Source organism: Nicotiana tomentosiformis, chromosome 2 (genome assembly GCF_000390325.3).
Source record: "Nicotiana tomentosiformis chromosome 2, ASM39032v3, whole genome shotgun sequence".
Lineage (NCBI taxonomy): Eukaryota > Viridiplantae > Streptophyta > Magnoliopsida > Solanales > Solanaceae > Nicotiana > Nicotiana tomentosiformis.
Window position 1 is genome coordinate 39,364,625 of NC_090813.1, and position 19,102 is coordinate 39,383,726.

General features: G+C 36.4%; 2 protein-coding genes and 1 long non-coding RNA gene across 9 annotated transcripts; 1 reads left to right on the plus strand and 2 right to left on the minus strand.

Moving 5' to 3' along the window:
• Window positions 1-457: 457 nt before the first annotated feature.
• LOC104119102 (mediator of RNA polymerase II transcription subunit 8) lies at window positions 458-8,589 on the plus strand. 4 transcript variants are annotated; one of them, XM_033652256.2, is made up of 11 exons: window positions 458-769; window positions 1,345-1,469; window positions 2,338-2,462; window positions 2,537-2,717; window positions 3,165-3,272; window positions 3,358-3,425; window positions 4,041-4,343; window positions 6,307-6,504; window positions 7,419-7,472; window positions 7,957-8,011; window positions 8,170-8,589. In XM_033652256.2, the coding sequence occupies exons 1-11, from the start codon at window positions 585-587 to the stop codon at window positions 8,346-8,348; spliced, it is 1,581 nt and encodes a 526-aa protein (XP_033508147.1). In that variant the 5' UTR covers window positions 458-584; the 3' UTR covers window positions 8,349-8,589. The 4 variants fall into 4 exon arrangements, with proteins under 4 accessions (XP_033508147.1, XP_009628809.1, XP_009628808.1 ...); XM_009630513.4 differs by having other exon boundaries at window positions 461-769; window positions 6,295-6,504; XM_009630515.3 differs by having other exon boundaries at window positions 561-769; window positions 1,345-1,494; window positions 6,295-6,504.
• Window positions 8,444-9,607, minus strand: LOC104119101 (uncharacterized). Of its 3 annotated transcripts, none has more exons than XR_011413818.1 (2): window positions 9,077-9,607; window positions 8,444-8,864 (listed from the first exon to the last, which is right to left on the minus strand). It is a non-coding gene; the product is annotated as an uncharacterized lncRNA (long non-coding RNA). The 3 variants fall into 3 exon arrangements; XR_004503119.2 differs by having other exon boundaries at window positions 8,444-8,905; XR_004503120.2 differs by having other exon boundaries at window positions 8,444-8,914.
• A 368-nt stretch (window positions 9,608-9,975) lies between these two features.
• LOC104119103 (origin of replication complex subunit 2-like) lies at window positions 9,976-14,457 on the minus strand. Of its 2 annotated transcripts, none has more exons than XM_009630518.4 (6): window positions 14,224-14,457; window positions 13,362-13,468; window positions 13,098-13,230; window positions 11,276-11,567; window positions 10,688-10,915; window positions 9,976-10,582 (listed from the first exon to the last, which is right to left on the minus strand). In XM_009630518.4, exons 1-6 carry the CDS (start codon window positions 14,311-14,313, stop codon window positions 10,386-10,388), a joined length of 1,047 nt encoding a protein of 348 aa, XP_009628813.1. In that variant the 5' UTR covers window positions 14,314-14,457; the 3' UTR covers window positions 9,976-10,385. The 2 variants fall into 2 exon arrangements, with proteins under 2 accessions (XP_009628813.1, XP_009628811.1); XM_009630516.4 differs by having other exon boundaries at window positions 14,189-14,456.
• Between the last annotated feature and the right edge of the window lie 4,645 nt (window positions 14,458-19,102).

The following is a 19,102-nucleotide window of genomic DNA, read 5'->3' on the forward strand; positions in this document are numbered from 1 at the left end:
TAACTCTTTTCTACTTTTTCCCTTCTCTAGTGTTCTATAGATACTACTGTTCTTTTTCTACTTACTTCCTTATTAATATTTGTTATTTTTGTAAAGTTATTAGACTTTTCACTTTTTTCAAATAATATATATTTAATAAATTTATATAAGTCATTCTTTATCGAGTCTTTAATATTATTGTGCAGATGAAGGAAGATTCATGTGGAGCGTGTGATTGAGACTTAGAGCCGACTAGAACGTAATTTTAAAGGCAGTTTTTTTTTCCATATTTTATTTCTCTTTTATATAGTTAAGTTTTATTACATGCTTTTACATACTATATGTTCAAATAAATACTTCTTTGCGAGTACCATAGGAAAAAATAGAGATTTGTTTGCAAAATTAGCTATGGTATCTCCTTCGTAAGTGGACATAAATATAACTTTACAGGATAAATTGCAATTATGAAACGCGACTTAGTAATCGCACTTTGAAAGCGAGTTATAAATCGCTAATTGACTGCGACTTATTCATCGCAAGAAACCGAATGGGACTTGTATATAAGTCGATGGAATAAGGAAGGTGCGAGGGCAGTGTTGGCTGCCATGGAAGCAGCTCAAGATCAACAACAGCAACAGCCGCCCAGGGCGGTGGAGGGCCTGAACCCCGCCGTTCAACAGCAACTGAACCTGGAATCCGTCAAAACTCGAGCCATTAGTCTCTTCAAGGCTATTTCTCGCATCCTCGAAGACTTTGACGCCATCGCTCGCACCAGTGCTGTCCCCAAATGGTTCTTTCTTCTTTATTTTCTTCTATTATTTGAAACAGTAGGAGGAAATACGAAATTGATCTGCTTATACATGTGGGTTATCACAATTGAATGAGTTTACACCTTCACTCTCTAGCACTTATATATTATCCAACTCCCCTTATAAAATAGAATTAAAAAAAAATCCAACCTAAGATAGACTTGCACATTGGTTAGTAGAAGGGAATGATGTATAAGAAGGACGGCTTGCACATTTCATACTGATTTCCTTTTTGGTATCTTATTATACTGCTGATTTCTGTTTTCCATATTATTTGGAAAATGGAATCCGAATTTTCCACGAGATAAATAAAGCCTAATTTTCCTTACATGAAATCTGAGCTCCCACTTCCACACTCTTTATTTTCCTATAGACGCCGTTTAACTAATTTGGATCTCGTTGGAAATTGAGATGAAGTAATACTTGATGGTATATACTTAAGAATTACCAATCAAAAAAAGAAAGAGATTGTTGGAAGTATATAAAACTCATGCATGATTTCCAACTCATTCAACAAACATGTTAACCATTAGTTTTAATAAATCCTTTTTGCCAGGCAAGATATTCTGGGGCAATTTTCTATGGTGAATCTCGAGCTTTTTAACATTGTTGAAGATATTAAGAAGGTTTCCAAGGCTTTCGTTGTACACCCCAAGAATGTAAATGCTGAGAATGCTGCAAGTACGGACTTCTTCACTCACACTTGGTAAATTTGTAAAGTTGGACTTTTTGTTGTCCTTTTGTAAATATACATGCGAACCAGTGATACTTGTAGTGGGCGTTTGGACATAAGAATTGTAAAATTCCAAAATAGGGGGAAAACATTTTTCAAGTGAAAATGGTATTTGAAATTTAGAGTTGTGTTTGGACATGAATATAATTTTGGGTTGTTTTTGAAGTTTTGTGAATGATTTGAGTGAAAATTTTGAAAAACAGCTTTTTGGAGTTTTTCAAATTTTCGAAAATTTACAAAATGCATCTTCAAGTGAAAATTGAAAATTTTATGAACAAATGCTGATTTCGAAAAAAAGTGAAATTTTTTGGAAAAAAGGGAAAAATTTCTTATGTCCAAACGGGCTCGTAGTTGCGTATGAGCAAGTATATAGACTGGCTAGAAGAAAGTGGATCACCAAGAAAGTTGATGTCTTACTAATTCTCTTCTCTTGGATGCTACCTAAGGGTATATACATATTTAGTTTGACTGCTAAGTGACTCTTTATTTGGCATTTTTACTTATTTCTGACTTGCTTTGGATTGGTTGATATACATGTGTGGCTAACTAGATAGCATGGCGGTCAGTTACTATTGCTATCAATTCTGTTGTCATGTGGTGAGATTGTTTGAGCATAATTGATTGATCAATCAACGATGCCCAATCCCAAATTATTTGTGGTATTGTTTGAGCATCAAATCTTGTCAAATTTGCGAAAAGGTTAAAGAAAGAAAGAAGCAGATATTTTTTGGGTCGTGGCTATGTGATATTTGTGTTGACAGAAAATCTGGAAGATACTTTCTGTCATTTGTTAGTTGCAAATACTTTTCCATGCAGTTCTACCTGTTATGCTGTCATCAAAGCTGCTGCCAGAGATGGAAGTCGAAGATAATGCCAAAAGGGAGCAATTATTACACAGCATGCAAAACCTATCAGTAGCAGCCCAAATTGAGAAGTTGAAGGTGGCAAACTCTGCAGATGATGTTCTTATGTTTGTCTATCTGTGTGGCATTCTAAGATTCCTATAAATTAGCAGGTTAGAATTGATATGATTGGAGCAGCATGTGAAAGTGCTGAGAAGGTCATAGCTGATACCCGCAAGGCCTACTTTGGAACCAGACAAGGGCCAACACTGCTTCCAACTATTGACAAGGCACAAGCAGCAAAAATTCAGGAACAAGAAAGTTTACTTCGAACCGCAGTAAATCACGGTGAAGGTGATAATTTTGTGTCGTGAGTCCTTTGCCTAAAAAGATAGTACTTTTTTTTTCCTCTCAGCATTTGTTAAATTTTTGGCATGCATGAGAAATTGAGGCTTAAGATTCTTGGACCCCAATGGTCCCTATGTTGATGTGTATTGTACTTAAACTAAAAGAAAGAGAGAAGGATTCTTGCAAACGATCATATCCATTGAGTGCCTTGTTTATCAGTAAATTGCACATGTTCTCCGTTGAAGAATTGATACAGTATAGGAAGGGTGAAAATTTCAAGTCAAATGATTCTATATGCTGCTGCTATGGATCACAACATTTATGTACAAATTCATCCGCCACGTGTCTAGTGTATTCGTAGCATCTCTTCGGTGCTGTTTGGAGGTACACTGGTTTATGACTTGTTTGATTACATGTATACTCACAGATTTCATGAAACTGGTACTTACACAGGGTTACGTGTACCTGGAGACCAAAGGCATATTACTTCTGCACTTCCTGGTCATTTGGTAGATGTGCTTACAATCACTGACGGGCCCCAGTCTTTCCCTGATTCATCTGGTAATCTATCAACTAATGTTGTCATGCTCTCTCCACTTTATTTCATGAACATTTGACTAGAGAAACGGATGTTACGTTCAAACAGGCTCTTATCTGAAGAATACTTCTCCCTTTTCATCGAGCAATGTCAATAGTCAGGGAGCTTTGTTACAGGTCAGATTTCTTATAATTACCTCGTAAATGAGCATTTTGCTCAAGGAATGAAGATAAACATTACGAGTGCATATGTTACTCTTTTTTCTTGAATTACATATATATTTATTTTTTTCCTCCATTGCGCCTTTTTTCACTAAAGCCCACATTTTAATTACGCTTCGTGCTTAAACCCCAATAGACTTGGATCGCTTTTTAGAGCTTTTCGCTTTTGGCAACACTGCCTTGGTTACCCATCTACTTCTCGTGCAAGTGTTAACACCTTTTCTTTTTGGTTGGGGTGAAGCAGGTGGTAAGAATTATTTCCCTCACTTATTTGAATTTAATGGAGGAACCGAAGTTAAGTGAACATGTTCGACATGACTCCATGTTTGCTATTAAATACTTGAGTAATCAGATTGAAACTCTTTACCTCTATACATTGCGCTAAATAGCATTAGGGAAAGAATAAATGATTAACCTGCAGGAAGCAAATTAATCATATCCTTTTTCCCTTCTTTTCCTTAACTTATACACAACAACAAATCAATGTTCCCGAAGTTCTGTTAATATATTGAGTCCATATCTCCGTAGAAGTTCTTCAATTCTAGTATCTGTGTGCTGTTGTTGGAGTAGGCTTCTGGAGCACTTCGAGCAGCGGCTTCTCCTAGTGGGACTACTTCCTTTGATACTACAACAGCATCCCCCTTGCCACATGTCAACTCACCTAGGTCTAGTGCTAACATGATGAATACACCATCTCCTCAGCAGCAGAGCCTTCAGCAGCAGCAGCAACAACAACAGCAGCAGCAGCAACAGTTGCAGCAGCAGCAGCAGCAGCTCCAGCAGAGGCAGAAAATAATGCAGTTACCTCAGCATCAACAGCAACTTCTTGCCCAACAGCAGCTTAGGCAAGCCTCAATGCCTGGACTGGGACAGGTACGGGTTTGTACAACCATCTTGACTGGTTTAAGGTATCTCTTGCGTTATCCTATATGCTTGTTCCTTTTCGTCAATTTTTTTCTTTTTTGTTAATGACCAATTAAGCTAGCTTTTTTACTAACAAAATAACGCGATTACCGCGATTGCTAGCTGTATACAAGCGAGAACCGTATAGATCACTTGCTTTTGTTATCATCTTAAAAATCTGCGAGTTGCTTTGTGCTCTGAAAATACGATAAAAATAACAAAGAATGCTTTGTGTAGCATCAGATTTTCCGCTGCTCAAATATCTGTTGTATGCTTTAGATTGTCCAGTATATCGCATGTTGTATGCCTTCTGCCATTCTTTTTCTGCTTTTGCTGCCTTATCTAAGATCTCGAGCATTCCAAGCTCTCTTTAACATTGTAGATACCTATAAACAGCAGCCCCATAATTTATCAGCAAAAATACGGTTTATTAATAAATGGGCTACTTCTTATCCCCTTTACACTTAAAGGATCAACGCACTATGTGCCCGTTTTGGTTAGCTGATTGAAAGTAGCCGAAAAGTATAAAATGCTGAATAGCACTTCTATATGCTGAAACTAACTTTATGAATAAGTTGTTATGTGATTGGATAGAAGTGTTGAAACTGATTATAATCAGTTAGTGTATTTGGTAAAAAGGTGCTGATAAGCACTTTTTCTGTCTGAATGACTGAAAAGTCCTTAAAGATTTGTAAATATGCAAGTATTTTCACATTAAAAAAGATGAATGACGGAAATAGAATATAAAGATAATTAGGAGTTCTGTTTTAGGAATAGTATTTTGGAGATTACAAAAGATATTAGGAACAAAATGGTAAAAGGTTTGGTCAACCTAAAAGTGCTTATAAGCTGAAAAATCATAAGTTGGGGGTGACCAACTTATGGCTTTTGGCTGATTTTATCTTAGTGCCTGGCTTATTAGCACTTTTGGTGTTTACCAAACGTATGGATATGCCAAAAAGTGCTTATAGCTTATAAGCTTAGCCAAACACCCTTTATATCTTCTTTTGTTTCCTCCAATTGTCAACTGTGAGAATTGAATCCGAGGCAACTGTTCTCACAAAAATGCTACTTTTTTGGTCTTGACTCCTTATGACAACCCATAATGGATTTAACGGTGGGAGAGCCTGATGAATTACCTTCCAACTGCGAAACATCTCTCTCATACAAAAGCATAAAAATGTGATTCTAATTCTTTTCAGGGGGCAGGTTAGTTAAGTTCTTATCTAGATAGTAATTCTTTAGAGTAAGAACTTTTTAATCTTAAAAAAAAAACATGACAATATTGATTTTCTGCAAACCAGAAAATTATGGCGAACTGTATTTTTTTTTAATTTTTGGTGTAAAGAAACCTTTGTAGATGATGCAGAACCTTTACTTGACATGATTGATTCCTTGTAAGATAGAACAGAGGATACTGTATGGTTTTTTGAATTGTAAATATAGCGCCAGCACAGCCTTTATGCTGATATTAATACAATGTTACCATTTTCATAAAAAAACATTGATTTTCTGCACTCTTAATATGCTTACCATGAACGGATTTTTCAGACTGAATGTAATCATTATCCTATTTGGTAATAGTATATTAGTTTCTTATTTGGTGGACGGTATGGAGAGAAAGGAATAGTAGATGTTTTGAGGACAAAAGTAGTTCCATTCAAAGAATTAAGCTGAATCGTTTTTTTTCTTTTCACTTCTGGTGTAAAGAGAACTATATGGATGATGCAGAATCACTTGTAGATTTCTTTCATTCCTTGTAAGATGCAAGGCTCCCTGTAATCTTTGCATTTTTTTCTTTTGAATACCAATACCAACTTGGTGCTGATGAATACTATGTTACCTTACTTTGAAATAGTATATTAGTTTCTGTAGTTCATTACATTGGACAATATGTAATAACTAAGAGCCTGTTTATTAGCTGCATGGTCAGCCTCAGATGCAGTTCTCTCAGCCACTGGGAGCACAGCAGTTTCAGGGTAGGCAGCTAGCATCTGGTGCCATTCATCATGGTATGGGTCAAAGTCAGCTCAACCAAGCAAATCAGCTGAATCGACATCTAAACCAGTTTTCTAGTCCTATGAATACTGCACTATTCAATTCTGCCCAAAGTACACCTAACTCTCAGATGGTGAGTCACAAATTTCAGTTTTTATTTTATTTGCTTCTTCATTAGGCAGCCTATCGGTAATGAATTATTTGCTTTTTCTGATAGTTTTGAGTTCAAATTCACCGGATTCTGCTGTTTTCTGCCTATTTAAATTAATGTGTTTATTCTGTTTTCTTACTGTGGAAGTTGCAGAAGTGAAGAATGAATTAAATCTTTTAACTGATGTGCTATGTGCTCTTGTTCTATTTCCTGGTAGACTAGATATGTCTAATGAAGTGACATACTTATTCCGATTGCCTCTTATGTGCATTAGGTGACATTTACTTGTATTTTTCAACAGCATGTTGGTGCAGATGAACTTTCTTTCTAATTCTTACTGCGCATTCTACCAACTAAGACATCTTCATATACAGTTCCTATTGGGTTTAACTGCAAGTTGTTTATCACATGCATTGAGCTGGTATTTCACATACTGAAGATTTCGGGGATCTTTGAAATTGACGGTTCTAACTAAATATTTGTTGCATTGAAGCAGTTACAAAAGTTATAGAAAATTTTCATATCTATTTGGTTGCAACCCAGTTTGTCAACTAGGTTTTTCCCTCAGAAGGCACTCATTGTTGTACAGCAGTACAGCACATGCTATGAGGTTATTAATTAGCTCAGCTGTGTGTCTATTTCTCCCCTATGACATAGATATAGCTAACTTCCTCAGTATACATGCTAATGCAATGCTCATCTGGTCTGTTCTGTGTCATGCTTCATTAGATCTTTTGATTATTTGCTGTTCATTGCTTTATTCTGTGTTTTGTTGATGAACCAGTTCAGTCAGTACGCATCATAATTTCTCAAAGTGTCCTGCATTCTTTTCTTGACCTTAAAATTTCAAATATCCAGTCTGCTTCGAATCATGTTAAACTTATTCTGTATGGCAGATCTCGAATATGTCAGCAATGATGACATCGCAAACTCTACCGCCAAGAATGCAGGTGTGTCAAAATATATTACCTATTGCTTTCGTCATGCATGTTGGAGTTATTAGGTCTATTTATAATTATAGTTCATGACGAGGTGAACTTAGTGCCTTCTCTGAGTGTAAAGAGCGATCCTGATGTCTTTATTTAGAGTGTTGATTGGAATTTTCTATTTTATCGGCATTATACACCTCAAATATTTTTTGAGATTCTGTCTTGACTGTGAATTTGCTGTAAATTGATGGGAAGCAGCTTCCCTGTGCTGCCAACTTGTGTGAGCTAAGTATAATCTTTTCGTTGCATTTAACTTACATTTCTTGAAGTTGACCATATATGATTAAGGATGTATGTTACTCTTTCACATGGTCGAGGACATTTTGTATTTCCAATATGAGAGTTATGCTTTTGAAAGTCATTTGCATGGGAATAACCTAATTCTTACACGTTTCTTTTTTATTATGTTGCCGATTATTTTATGGCCTCATATTACTACTTTCAGTTTGGAATATCTGGTGGAACTCGGAATCTTGCTGCTGCAAACCTGAGTGATCAAAGTAAAAGCGCCTCCTTTGCTCATCTTTCTTATAGTTCTGTTCAAATGGATTTTTCTTCCTTTTTAGCCCGACGAGAAAATGTTGTCAACCAAATAAAAGTGCAGCTTGTTTCTAGTTGCAAAACATTTCCCTAAACAGGGATGTCGTTTTCTCTGCAGTGTTCAATATGGGTGGAAACAATCCTGGTATGATGCCAATCCAACAACAGCAGCAGCATGGCACATTTGGAAACATGTCGCAAAATACACAGAATCTGCAGCAGGGTATGATGCCTCTTCAGAACACGCCTCAGACCCACCCTTCCTTTCAGCAACAAAGACCACAGGGCCAACAGTGAAGTGTCTAAAATTAGAAGGAAGAGGATATGCATACCAAACCTCTAACTTTTCGTATTGCTTAGTACTGACCTCGATACAGTATTCCAATGCCAGGTTGTTGCAGTAAATTTTTATTACGTAAACATAACATTTGTTAAAAGAAGATTGTATAATTACATGCTTTGTACATTATTCAGAACTAAATGTAAATCAGATGGTCATGCCATCAGCACTTATTTGCTATTCCACATCTTTCTTACACATTCCTTGTACCGCGTTCTTCCCTTATACCTAAACCAGAAGCTATAGTTGGAGTCTCAATTTGAGATGATAAGAATGGGATCCAGATGAAGCGAAGGAAATACTACATTTTCCCTTAAATTCCAAAATACTTGTTCAATAACAGGGGATTTTTTCGTGAAATACCTTTACTGAGGATCATGGTTCCTATAAAGCCATTTGAGCACTGGCTCCTGCAAGTTCCGTCTGGCTTTGCTTTTTCCCTCATATAGTCATTGTCTTCAACCCTTTTCTGGCTGTAAAAGAAGTGCAACATCTATGAAGGAACCATTTCAGCCTGCATATTCTCCATAGTTCGAGGGGTACAGACAAAACAAAATAAAAAAATTTAAAAAGGCAAAAGAGTAACAATTCTAGCTTTTAAAGGTAATAAGATACATGGCAAACACCATCCATAGGTGAAAGAAATGAAAGGCAGAGCACTAACAAGGGAAAGGAGCTTGCTTACAAGTCTAAAAGACAGGAGCATGTGGAATGGAGTTCATGATGTGGTTGGAGTTGGCGATCCACGGAAAAAGGCGGTGCAGGAGACGTCGGGTGGAGGATATCTGTATGAGGGGAGGGGGGTGGTGAGAATGGTGGGGAAGGAGAAGGAGATGAAGAGAAATAGTAGGGGAAATGTGCAGGTCCTACACTCACAGGCAGTGGGGATTGTGGAGTTGGAGGTGACGACGAGGGACTCGCATAACCACTAACCATTTTGAGTTTTTCCTCCTCCCCCGCTATGGCCATTGTGTGTGTCTGTATTTTGAAGACTCAGCTTTGAATTGTAGGTAAAACCAAACGGTCACTAACACTCACATATGGAGCCTTATCCCGCCATGTATAAAAATGCACATATTCCAGACCTGACTTCCCAACAACCAATCCACTTTGTATGAGAGTTCCTTTGTATTAGTAGGTGTAATCCCTCTGGTCAAACGGTCAGAAAGAATCCCGCTATTTAAGTTAATTCCTTCCATTGTTATTTGCGAATACAAGAAGTTTGCTTCCCTCTGTGATATAATATATAAGGAAGAAAAGAGGGAGCTGGAGGTTAGGGTAATAATGGGCCGCACACTATCTATTGGTTCTCTAATCTCTGTTAGAGTATTTGGGCATTTCCACACTTACAGAGTTAATGTGCAAGGGAGTTAACAGACTTCTTTATAAGTTCTTGTTGGACTTTTGTCTCCAGTTATATTGTATTTCCTCATATAGCATATTTGTGCATGCAACTAGCTGTGAATACACCTTTCTGTAGGCTCTACGCATATCTTTTAACATCATGAACAGATTCAGAGCTATACATCAGGTAGATGATCATTAATACATTATAACTAGTCCAGATTTACAACTCCTGGATCATTAAAGAAGCAAGAATCTACATAACATTAAACGGTGCTCAAGTATGTTCATAAGCACATAAAAAGTAATTGGCACTTTTACAAAGCTGAATCTTCGAATAAGAAGACGGTCAACAGAAATTACTACCATTACAACAATACGAGAGGATCTAATAAACCACACACCATATACAACTGAAACCAGGAGAATGCTGTACCTTGCTCCCTCTTAGAGATGCTTGATAGGTTTCCCATACTTAACAGATATCCTAACATGTCAATGGGACAGTCAGCGGAGAACCAGGCTAGTATTTCTTACGCACAAGCAGTGAATAGATGCACTTTTCTGCACATAAAATTTTTCCCATACATAAACATGCATCTGCTTTAAATTTGCCACTTAGTAATTTCTCTTCTTGCATAGAAACTCTATTAAATGATCTCCGCAATAAGTTTCTGAAGGGCTTCCTTTGTAAGAGGAATACACAAGCAATCTTGACCATCCGAATTCCTTTTGGTTTTGATCAACTCATGGTCCTTAAATTCTGTCAGATGTGAATTCAAAGTAACTTGACTACTCACTAGGAACCGTTCTCGGCTTGTAGTGTACAAATTATTGATTGGCATCCCTGAGAAGAACAATGTCCAATTTAAATGAATGATAGATCTATTGCATTCAACAAACATGGAAATGGAAATAGAAATGGGGGAAACGAACGTATGAAAGAACTTGCCTTCTTCATCAGAATGGGCTAATTGATGCTCCGCAAGAACTTTAAAAACATTTTGAGCATTTGGTGTCAGACTCTGTAAGACAATTGAAGCTGTCTTCACACTTTGAGCAGTGCCCCCATGAGCGAGAATGAAAGGAAAAAACATTGCTTCAGCCTTGTATGGAGCAAAAGTAGGAACATGGCACCAATACCAGTTAAACTGTGTATGAACCATCTTCTTATCCCACACTAGTATATATGACATAGCCAACGTAGTAAATGTCAGACCTTTTTCAATGTGACATGCACATAATAAATATAAGAGTTCTAATACCAGGTGTTAAGAGAGATACTAAGGAATGATCAGAATTTGACATTTCAGCATCAGATGGTACAGTTAAGGTGATATATATTTACAGTCAAGCAGCAATTAGCAAAAGGCAGTAATACCTAGTAATTCTTAAACCAGGTAAAATTAGCAAAAGGCACAAATACATGCAAACTACGGAAAAGGACTTCATAAAACGCTCCCTTACACCTCTAGACATCCTCTATTATGCATACGTCCAATCATTTACATGCTCACACACGCGTGCAGAAAACACTTACAAAGAGGAGCATTGACATGGTCAATGGAAGCAACCATACGGACATGAGAACAAGCAGCGATACTAGCAAGACATTGTTGGCTGTCAGAATCACGCAATCCAGGACCATCAATGTTATGAACAATGATGCAAACAAAACACTCATCTCCTAGATCTGGTTTGTCTAGAAAAGCAAGAAGGTCGTCCATGGATTTGGGGTTAAATGGTTGTTGGATTTTAGACGGATTTCCAGAGGTTGTCTTTCTTCGCAATTTTAATTGATCCCAAAGGAGCTCAGCTAGTGTTATCACTACCTGCAATAAAACATCAACAATAGCAGATCTCTTAGTATTACTAGAATGATTTTGTGCCAGCAACCCGTGTATTGTGCATCTCATGCGTATCTTATCATAAAATATCATAAAAGAGGGGGTGCTCATAACTGCAATAATTGTTGATATTAAGAAGTATAATAAATTAAAAAAGGAAATTACTATTGTTATATCAAGACCCAGGCACAAGGAATCAAATGAACTGTGTCAAAAATATGTGTTTCAAGTATTGATAGCCTCCATAACACCAAGTAAATTGTGACAAGAAGGTGCTTCCGGGACTTAAAGGCAAGTTCTATAAAGCGGTGGTAAGACCAACCATGTTGTATGGTGCAGAGTGCGGACAGTCAAGAATTCCATATCCAAAAGATGAAAGTTGCATGAATGAGGATGTTGAGATGGATGTGCGGGCACACTAGGCTGGATAAGATTAGGAATGAAGATATCCGAGTGAAGGTGGACGTGGCTCCCATGGAAGACAAGATGCGGGAAGCTAGGTTTAGATGGTTTGGGCACGTGCGGAGGAGAAGCCTGGATGCCCCGGTAAGGAGGTGTGAACGGCTGACCTTAACGGGTATGAGAAAAGGTAGAGGCGGCCTAAGAAGTATTGGGGAGAGTTGATCAGGCAGGACATGGGGCGGCTGCAGATTTACGAGGACATGGCCCTTGATAGGAAGTTGTGGAGGTCGAACATTAGGGTTGTAGGTTAGGAGATAGGAGGCTAGTCTGATAATGTTGTGTTTTACGCTGCTAGTGGCTCCAGTTGCGTCCTTAGTACTTCATTAGGGTTGTAGGTTAGGTTGTAGTAAGCTAGTCTATTTGTCTTAGGATGTTAGTGGCTCTTGTTTTATCCACATTACTCCATTGCGTCTGTAGTACTGTGCCTTTATTACTGCTTAGTGTTATTGCTTTCCTCTCTATTTCTTGGTTATTGTGTTATTGGTGTTATCTTTTCTGGTTTCTTTTGCTGTTACTGCGCATAGTCTCGTTCCATCTTCTTGTGCCGAGGGTCTATCGGAAACAGCCTCTCTACTACTCCGGAGTAGGGGTAAGGTCTGCGTACACACTACCCTTCCCCGACCCCACTTGTGGGATTTCACTGGGTTGTTGTTGAAGTCTGGGCATAAAATCATATTGGACCAGCAAATGTGAAATCTTCAGTTATTGCCCTCTCATTAAATCCAGTGGCACAGCCTTGGTATGTACCAGATAACAACTAAACTTCAAAAATTATCACTGCTAACTTAAAAATCCATGTCAGCGAGCATGTGCTGCACTAAAGGAGGAAGTTTGCAACTAAACAGCATAGCTCCATAAGCAAAAGCTCCTGTCATTATCAGTGTTCTTGTAGTAATCTGTCTAACCCAAAAACACGGGCATATAACTTTGTTTTTCAGAAAATTTGCAAAGTGGAAGATCCTGGCTTTGAGACTTTCTACACCAAAATTATTTTCTAAAACAAGGGTACCAAGCAAGCAGCACTTTTAAACAAGAAAACAATAGGGTGAATACCTGTTTAAGATTTATAGATTGGAGATACCCATTGACGACAACAACAGAATACTCAGTTAAAGATCTTGTGGCAAAATCTTCAATCAAAGCTTTCTTTGATCCAAAGCCATACATCAAAAGTGCAAAACCACACCTATCAGAGTAGTAAAGAATTGGAAAGGAAAACCTTCCAGGTTTACATTTGATAGCAAATGAATACAAGGCAAATAAAAAACTTATCGAAAAAGCATATCGTGGAGTAAACCTATACATCACGACACAGACCTTAGCACGAAAAGCCATTCTGAAAACAAACTTTTGTAGCTATTGATCAAATCATTTACTTCTTTCTCATGTTTGGGCTCAATATTAGCTGCCACCTCTCTTAATTCCTGCATTCAACAATCATCATTGTGGACTCTCAGTAAGAAGAATTATAACTGGAACTTTATCCATTATGCATTGGTCAGGAAAGATTAAAACATGTATCAGGGGCACAACCATGTACAGCAAGTGTAATTTGGAAAATGCATATTACCCCTCATCTTCGAGGGTATTGTCCACTGACCCTTTGTTGATATCAGGGGCGGACCCACATGGGGTCAAAGAGGGTTCATATGAACCCGCTTCGTCGAAAAATAATACTGTATATATAAGTAAATTTTATCTTTCTAAGAAAATCTTATGTATAAAATTTTTTTTGAACCCGCTTGAAACAATCACGACGCTTAGCCTGCTGGCAAAGTGTGTTCAAGTTTTCCACAAGGTCTTGAGTAACCAGTCAGAACTCTCCTTTTTTTAATATACAGTTTTCCTATTTAAATCTTCGCTGCCTCTCTCTCTCTGTTGAATCTTTTAGTTCAATTTCAAGGTCACATTGCTTCCTTCCATAGCCGTCACCTGCCATTAGCAACTATCGCTTCGTGTTGGTTGTCGCCTCTCTCACCGTCAAGTCAGCAGTATATACAATTGGACAATTTTTAAAAAGAAGTAATCTACATTAAGTTTGCATCCCCTATTGGGAGCAATGGTACTTCACACAGTCCACCTTGGTTGAGATCTAGCAACTAATAATATAAGCAGTTGAGAAAATATGGAAAGCAAACATAGACCTCTTCGTCCACAAGATCGATTTCAGAGAGCTTACGAACTGATTTTTTTCGTGAAGAGCCCACTTCTTTAGCAAGAAAATAGTTTCTTGAGAACCCAAACTCCTCTTCCTCAATCTCATCCGCATTCATTTCCTCCAACTCAGAGAATCTCAAACACTAAGACTTTGTTCAGCTAACAAGCACAATCTCAAAGAAGTGCGTTTTTTCTTTGTATTTCTTCTTCTATTACTCTTATATTATAGCGAAGAGCAGACATCTGGGCGTCAATTTGCGTGTTTCTAATTCAAGGGTAATTTTGTAATTTCAGTGTTTAAGGAGACATAACGAGGGAATAAGCCGCTTGATACCCTAAGAGGGAATTAACTGAGAAAACAAGAGAGAGAAAGAAAAATAACATAGTGCATTCACTTCACTAAGGGTGGCAAGTGGGCCGATCCAGGTCCGGGACCGCGGGTCAAATGGGTTAAACGGGCAAGGACCATTTGACCCGGTTTTAGCGGGCCTGGGCCGGTCTTGTGGGCTGGTCCTATGATTTGCGCCCGTCAAGTCCGGGACCGTTTAGCCCGCTAGGACCCGGTCCCTTAGCGGGCCAAACGGTCCCAAGGCTGTCAAAAATAGTCGTTGGCTATTTATAAAATAGCCATTTAACCCCTCCCCCAAACTTTGTTTTAATCCCAAACTTTTTAAAAATTACACTTTTCCCCTATTTTCAACTATAAATACCCCACCATTCTTTCATTTTTTCTTACAAAATCATCAATCTATCACAATCTCTCTCTAATTTTCTTCTATAATTGCTACTATTGCTTACTTTATTGTTCCAATTTGTGAAACAATTGTGAAGTTGGTGAATTGAAGTCTTCAACGATAATCAATTTCCAACAAGTTGTTCGTCAATTCGGTAAACTCGTTCCAACTCTTAAGTTTTAATATTATAATTTTGTTTGTTTTATTTATTTTTTATTACTTTATTAATTAAGATGGCTTCCTTAAAAAAAATTTCGTAAAAATAAGAGAAAATTCAAGAGTGACGAATCTAGTGCTCAATCTGTTCCTCCCCCACTGCCCCGGGCTCCCCGAACCAAACTCCATATACATCCTACACCTGCTATTCTTGATAGCGATAATAGTTTATTATAATTTACTGAAAGTCAATTTTGCCATAATATTAGATATGGTGAACAATTAGACCATGAATTAATGAATGCTCTTTATTCTAATCCAACTATTGATGAAAATGATGACGAGGAAATAGATTTTGATGAAACTCAACCGGATGATGATACACCAACTAGTCCTGCTCCTGATGTTAACCCAACTAGTGGTAACCCTGCTAATCCAAATGATGCCCTATTTGATACTTCTGTTACTACCCCAAATGATAAAATAATATCAATTTCAATGGATAATGCTACTAGTAACACAAATGCTATAGCCTTGCTTACCACTACGCTAAATCCTACATTTAGTGATATTTTTTATGTTATATGTATTTGTCATATTTACCATTTAATTGTGGGTGATGGTATGAGAATTTTAAATATTGAAATTGAAAAGGTTAAAATGGCTCTTAACTGGCTTTTTTATTCAAACCGTAGAAGTAGACTTAGAGAATATTTTAAAAGATGTGATGAATTTGGCCTAAGAGAAAGAAAGGTTCCTAAACCTTGTCCAACTAGATGGAATTACATGTATGAAAGTTTGGTTGTTGCATATGAATATAGAAACCCCATAAACTCAACATTTAATGCACATATAAGTGATGATGATAAGCACCTTACAAATGGGGATTGGGCTAATGTTAAAATACTTGTAGAATTTTTAGAAAAATTTCATATTGCTACAAATGAATTTTCTGGGCAATATTATCCTACTATTTCTAACTGATTAGTTTATATTACAGAACTTGCAAATTTGTTTGCTCATTTTTCAGAGGGTGGGAAAATTTATAAACTTGCTATTGATTCTATGAGAAAAAAGTTTAAAAAATATTTTTTCCCTATTCCCCCTATTTATGGTGTTTCCGCTTTGTTAAATCCTTGTATGAAATTAGGAGGTCCTTATTTTTGGTATGAAACTGTTTATAATGGTTTAGCACTTAAAGATGAGGAATTGTCTCAACTTCCGAAAACAATAGCCTCAATTAGAATAAATGTTCAAACTATTTTTAATACTTATCAAGTTGCATTAAATCATGCTACACCAAATGTTCCAACTCATTCTTCTTCTGATTCTCAATCATCTAAAAGAACTGCGGGAGTAAGAGCACTTAGTGCTTGGGCGGGGTTTAGGAATTCTCAAGGTTCTAGTAGTAGTGATTTTTCACAACTAAATGAGCTTGAAGTTTATTTGTCGCAGGGAATTGAGGAAGTGAATCCCGACGGTTCCTTTAATCTTTTGGAATGGTGGAAGGACAAAGAAAAATATTTTCTGGTTCTTTCAAGGATGACCCGAGACATTTTAACTATTCAAGCTTCAACAGTGGCATCAGAGAGCGCTTTCAGTCAAGCAAGACTTCAACTCGGTGATTATAGAGCGTCTATGAGGGAGAGTTTGAAAAAAATCAGTACTTTTCAGAGATTGGATCCGGTCGAAAAGAAGAAATTTTGGACTTGCTGAATCACAACCAGATGAAGACGAAGCTTACGAAGAAATGCTAGCTGAACTTGCGGAGGATGTTGCTTCGCCCGGAAGTGGCGATGACCAAGCAACTTTTCCGCCACCACCAACGAAAATTCCTCCGGACCTTGATAGATTTATGAAGTTTGTAAGAGATACCATGTAACTTGTATGAACAAAAATTAGTATGTATTATGTAACTTATATTTTGGCACATCTTGATTAGTTTCTTTTTCTTCTCAATGGTGGTATTAGCACCTTGTTGTGCTCATTCCATAGGGGGATGAAGACTAAGAAAGATATTGCCATATTTTTTAATGCAATAATAAAATTACAAGGCATATCTCTTTACAATATTTTTGTCTTTAGACTTAGATATTATTTTTAACATCCTTTTGTCTTTAGATGTATATATAGCTTATCGAATATAGCTTTTATATACCATATATACATTTAATATATATACTATACTATATATACATTTAATATATATACTATACTATATATACATCTTATATATAGTATATAAGATGTATATATAGCTTATCGAATATAGCTTATATATATATATATATATATATATATATATACTATACTATATATACATTTAATATATATACTATACTATATATACATCTTATATATAGTATAGCAAGACTTTCTGGTTCTTTCAAGGATGACCCGAGACATTTTAACTATTCAAGTTTCAACAGTGGCATCAGAGAGCGCTTTCAGTCAAGCAAGACTTCAACTCGGTGATTATAGAGCGTCTATGAGGGAGAGTTTGAAAAAATCAGTACTTTTCAGAGATTGGATCCGGTCGAAAAGAAGAAATTTTGGACTTGTTGAATCACAACAAGATGAAGACGAAGCTTACGAAGAAATGCTAGCTGAACTTGCGGAGGATGTTGCTTCGCCCGAAAGTGGCGATGACCAAGCAACATTTCCTCCACCACCAACGGAAATTCCTCCGGACCTTGATAGATTTACAAAGTTTGTAAGAGATACCTTGTAACTTATATGAACAAAAATTAGTATGTATTATGTAACTTATATTTTGGCACATCTTGATTAGTTTCTTTTTCTTCTCAATGGTGGTATTAGCACCTTGTTGTGCTCATTCCATAGGGGGATGAAGACTAAGAAAGATATTGCCATATTTTTTAATGCAATAATAAAATTACAAGGCATATTTCTTTACAATATTTTTGTCTTTAGACTTAGATATTATTTTTAACATCCTTTTGTCTTTAGATGTATATATAACTTATCAAATATAGCTTTTTATATATATATATATATATATATATATATATATATATATATATATATATATATATATATATATATATATATATATACATACATACACACTAATACACACACACATCTTATATATATATACTATATATATATATTTAATATATATACTATACTATATATACATCTTATATATAGTATATAAGATGTATATATAGCTTATCGAATATAGCTTATATATATATACTATACTATATATACATTTAATATATATACTATACTATATATATATCTTATATATAGTATATAAGATGTATATATAGCTTATCGAATATAGCTTATATACATATATATATACACACATCTTATATATATATACTTATACATCTTATATATAGTATATAAGATGTATATATAGCTTATCGAATATAGCTTATATATATATACTATATATATATTTAATATATATACTATACTATATATACATCTTATATATAGTATATAAGATGTATATATAGCTTATCGAATATAGCTTATATATATATATATATATATATATATATATATATATATATATATACATCTTATATCGATATACTATATATACGTCTTATATATATCTTATATACTATATATACATCTTATAGCCCACTTAGCCCGTTTAGCCCGCGGCTCGGGACCGTTTAGCCCGGGACCAAATGGTCCCGATCCCGGGCCGGTCCTTAAAAAAAGCCCGTTTAGGCTCGGGCCCGTTTGGCCCGTTTAATTTGGGTCCGGCCCGGGGACCGTTTGGACCGGGCCACTTAGCCCGTTTAGGTCCGGGACCGGCCCACTTGCCAACCCTACACTTCACAATAGGTGCTCCTTGAGATGCATGGTGGGATTGGCATTCCACATCTCAGTCCACATGATAGTGGCTGAGCTGGCATAACTAACTCTTAGGCAAAACTGGAAATAAAAGGAAATATAGTGCCTAATGTGTAAATATAATAACCTATACTAGTATTATTTTATGGGCTAAGCAACTATGAATAA

Coding starts and splice junctions, on each gene's coding strand:
- LOC104119102 (XM_009630513.4), top strand. CDS start 585: ATGGAAGCAGCTCAAGATCAACAACAGCAACAGCCGCCCAGGGCGGTG. Junction 1,470..2,337: donor AAATGCTGAGAATGCTGCAA/GTACGGACTTCT, acceptor TTTTCCATGCAG/TTCTACCTGTTATGCTGTCA. Junction 3,426..4,040: donor GTCAGGGAGCTTTGTTACAG/GTCAGATTTCTT, acceptor TTGTTGGAGTAG/GCTTCTGGAGCACTTCGAGC.
- LOC104119103 (XM_009630516.4), bottom strand. CDS start 14,317: ATGAATGCGGATGAGATTGAGGAAGAGGAGTTTGGGTTCTCAAGAAAC. Junction 13,469..14,188: donor TCGATCTTGTGGACGAAGAG/GTCTATGTTTGC, acceptor TGTTGAATGCAG/GAATTAAGAGAGGTGGCAGC. Junction 10,583..10,687: donor AGCCCATTCTGATGAAGAAG/GCAAGTTCTTTC, acceptor TGTTCTTCTCAG/GGATGCCAATCAATAATTTG.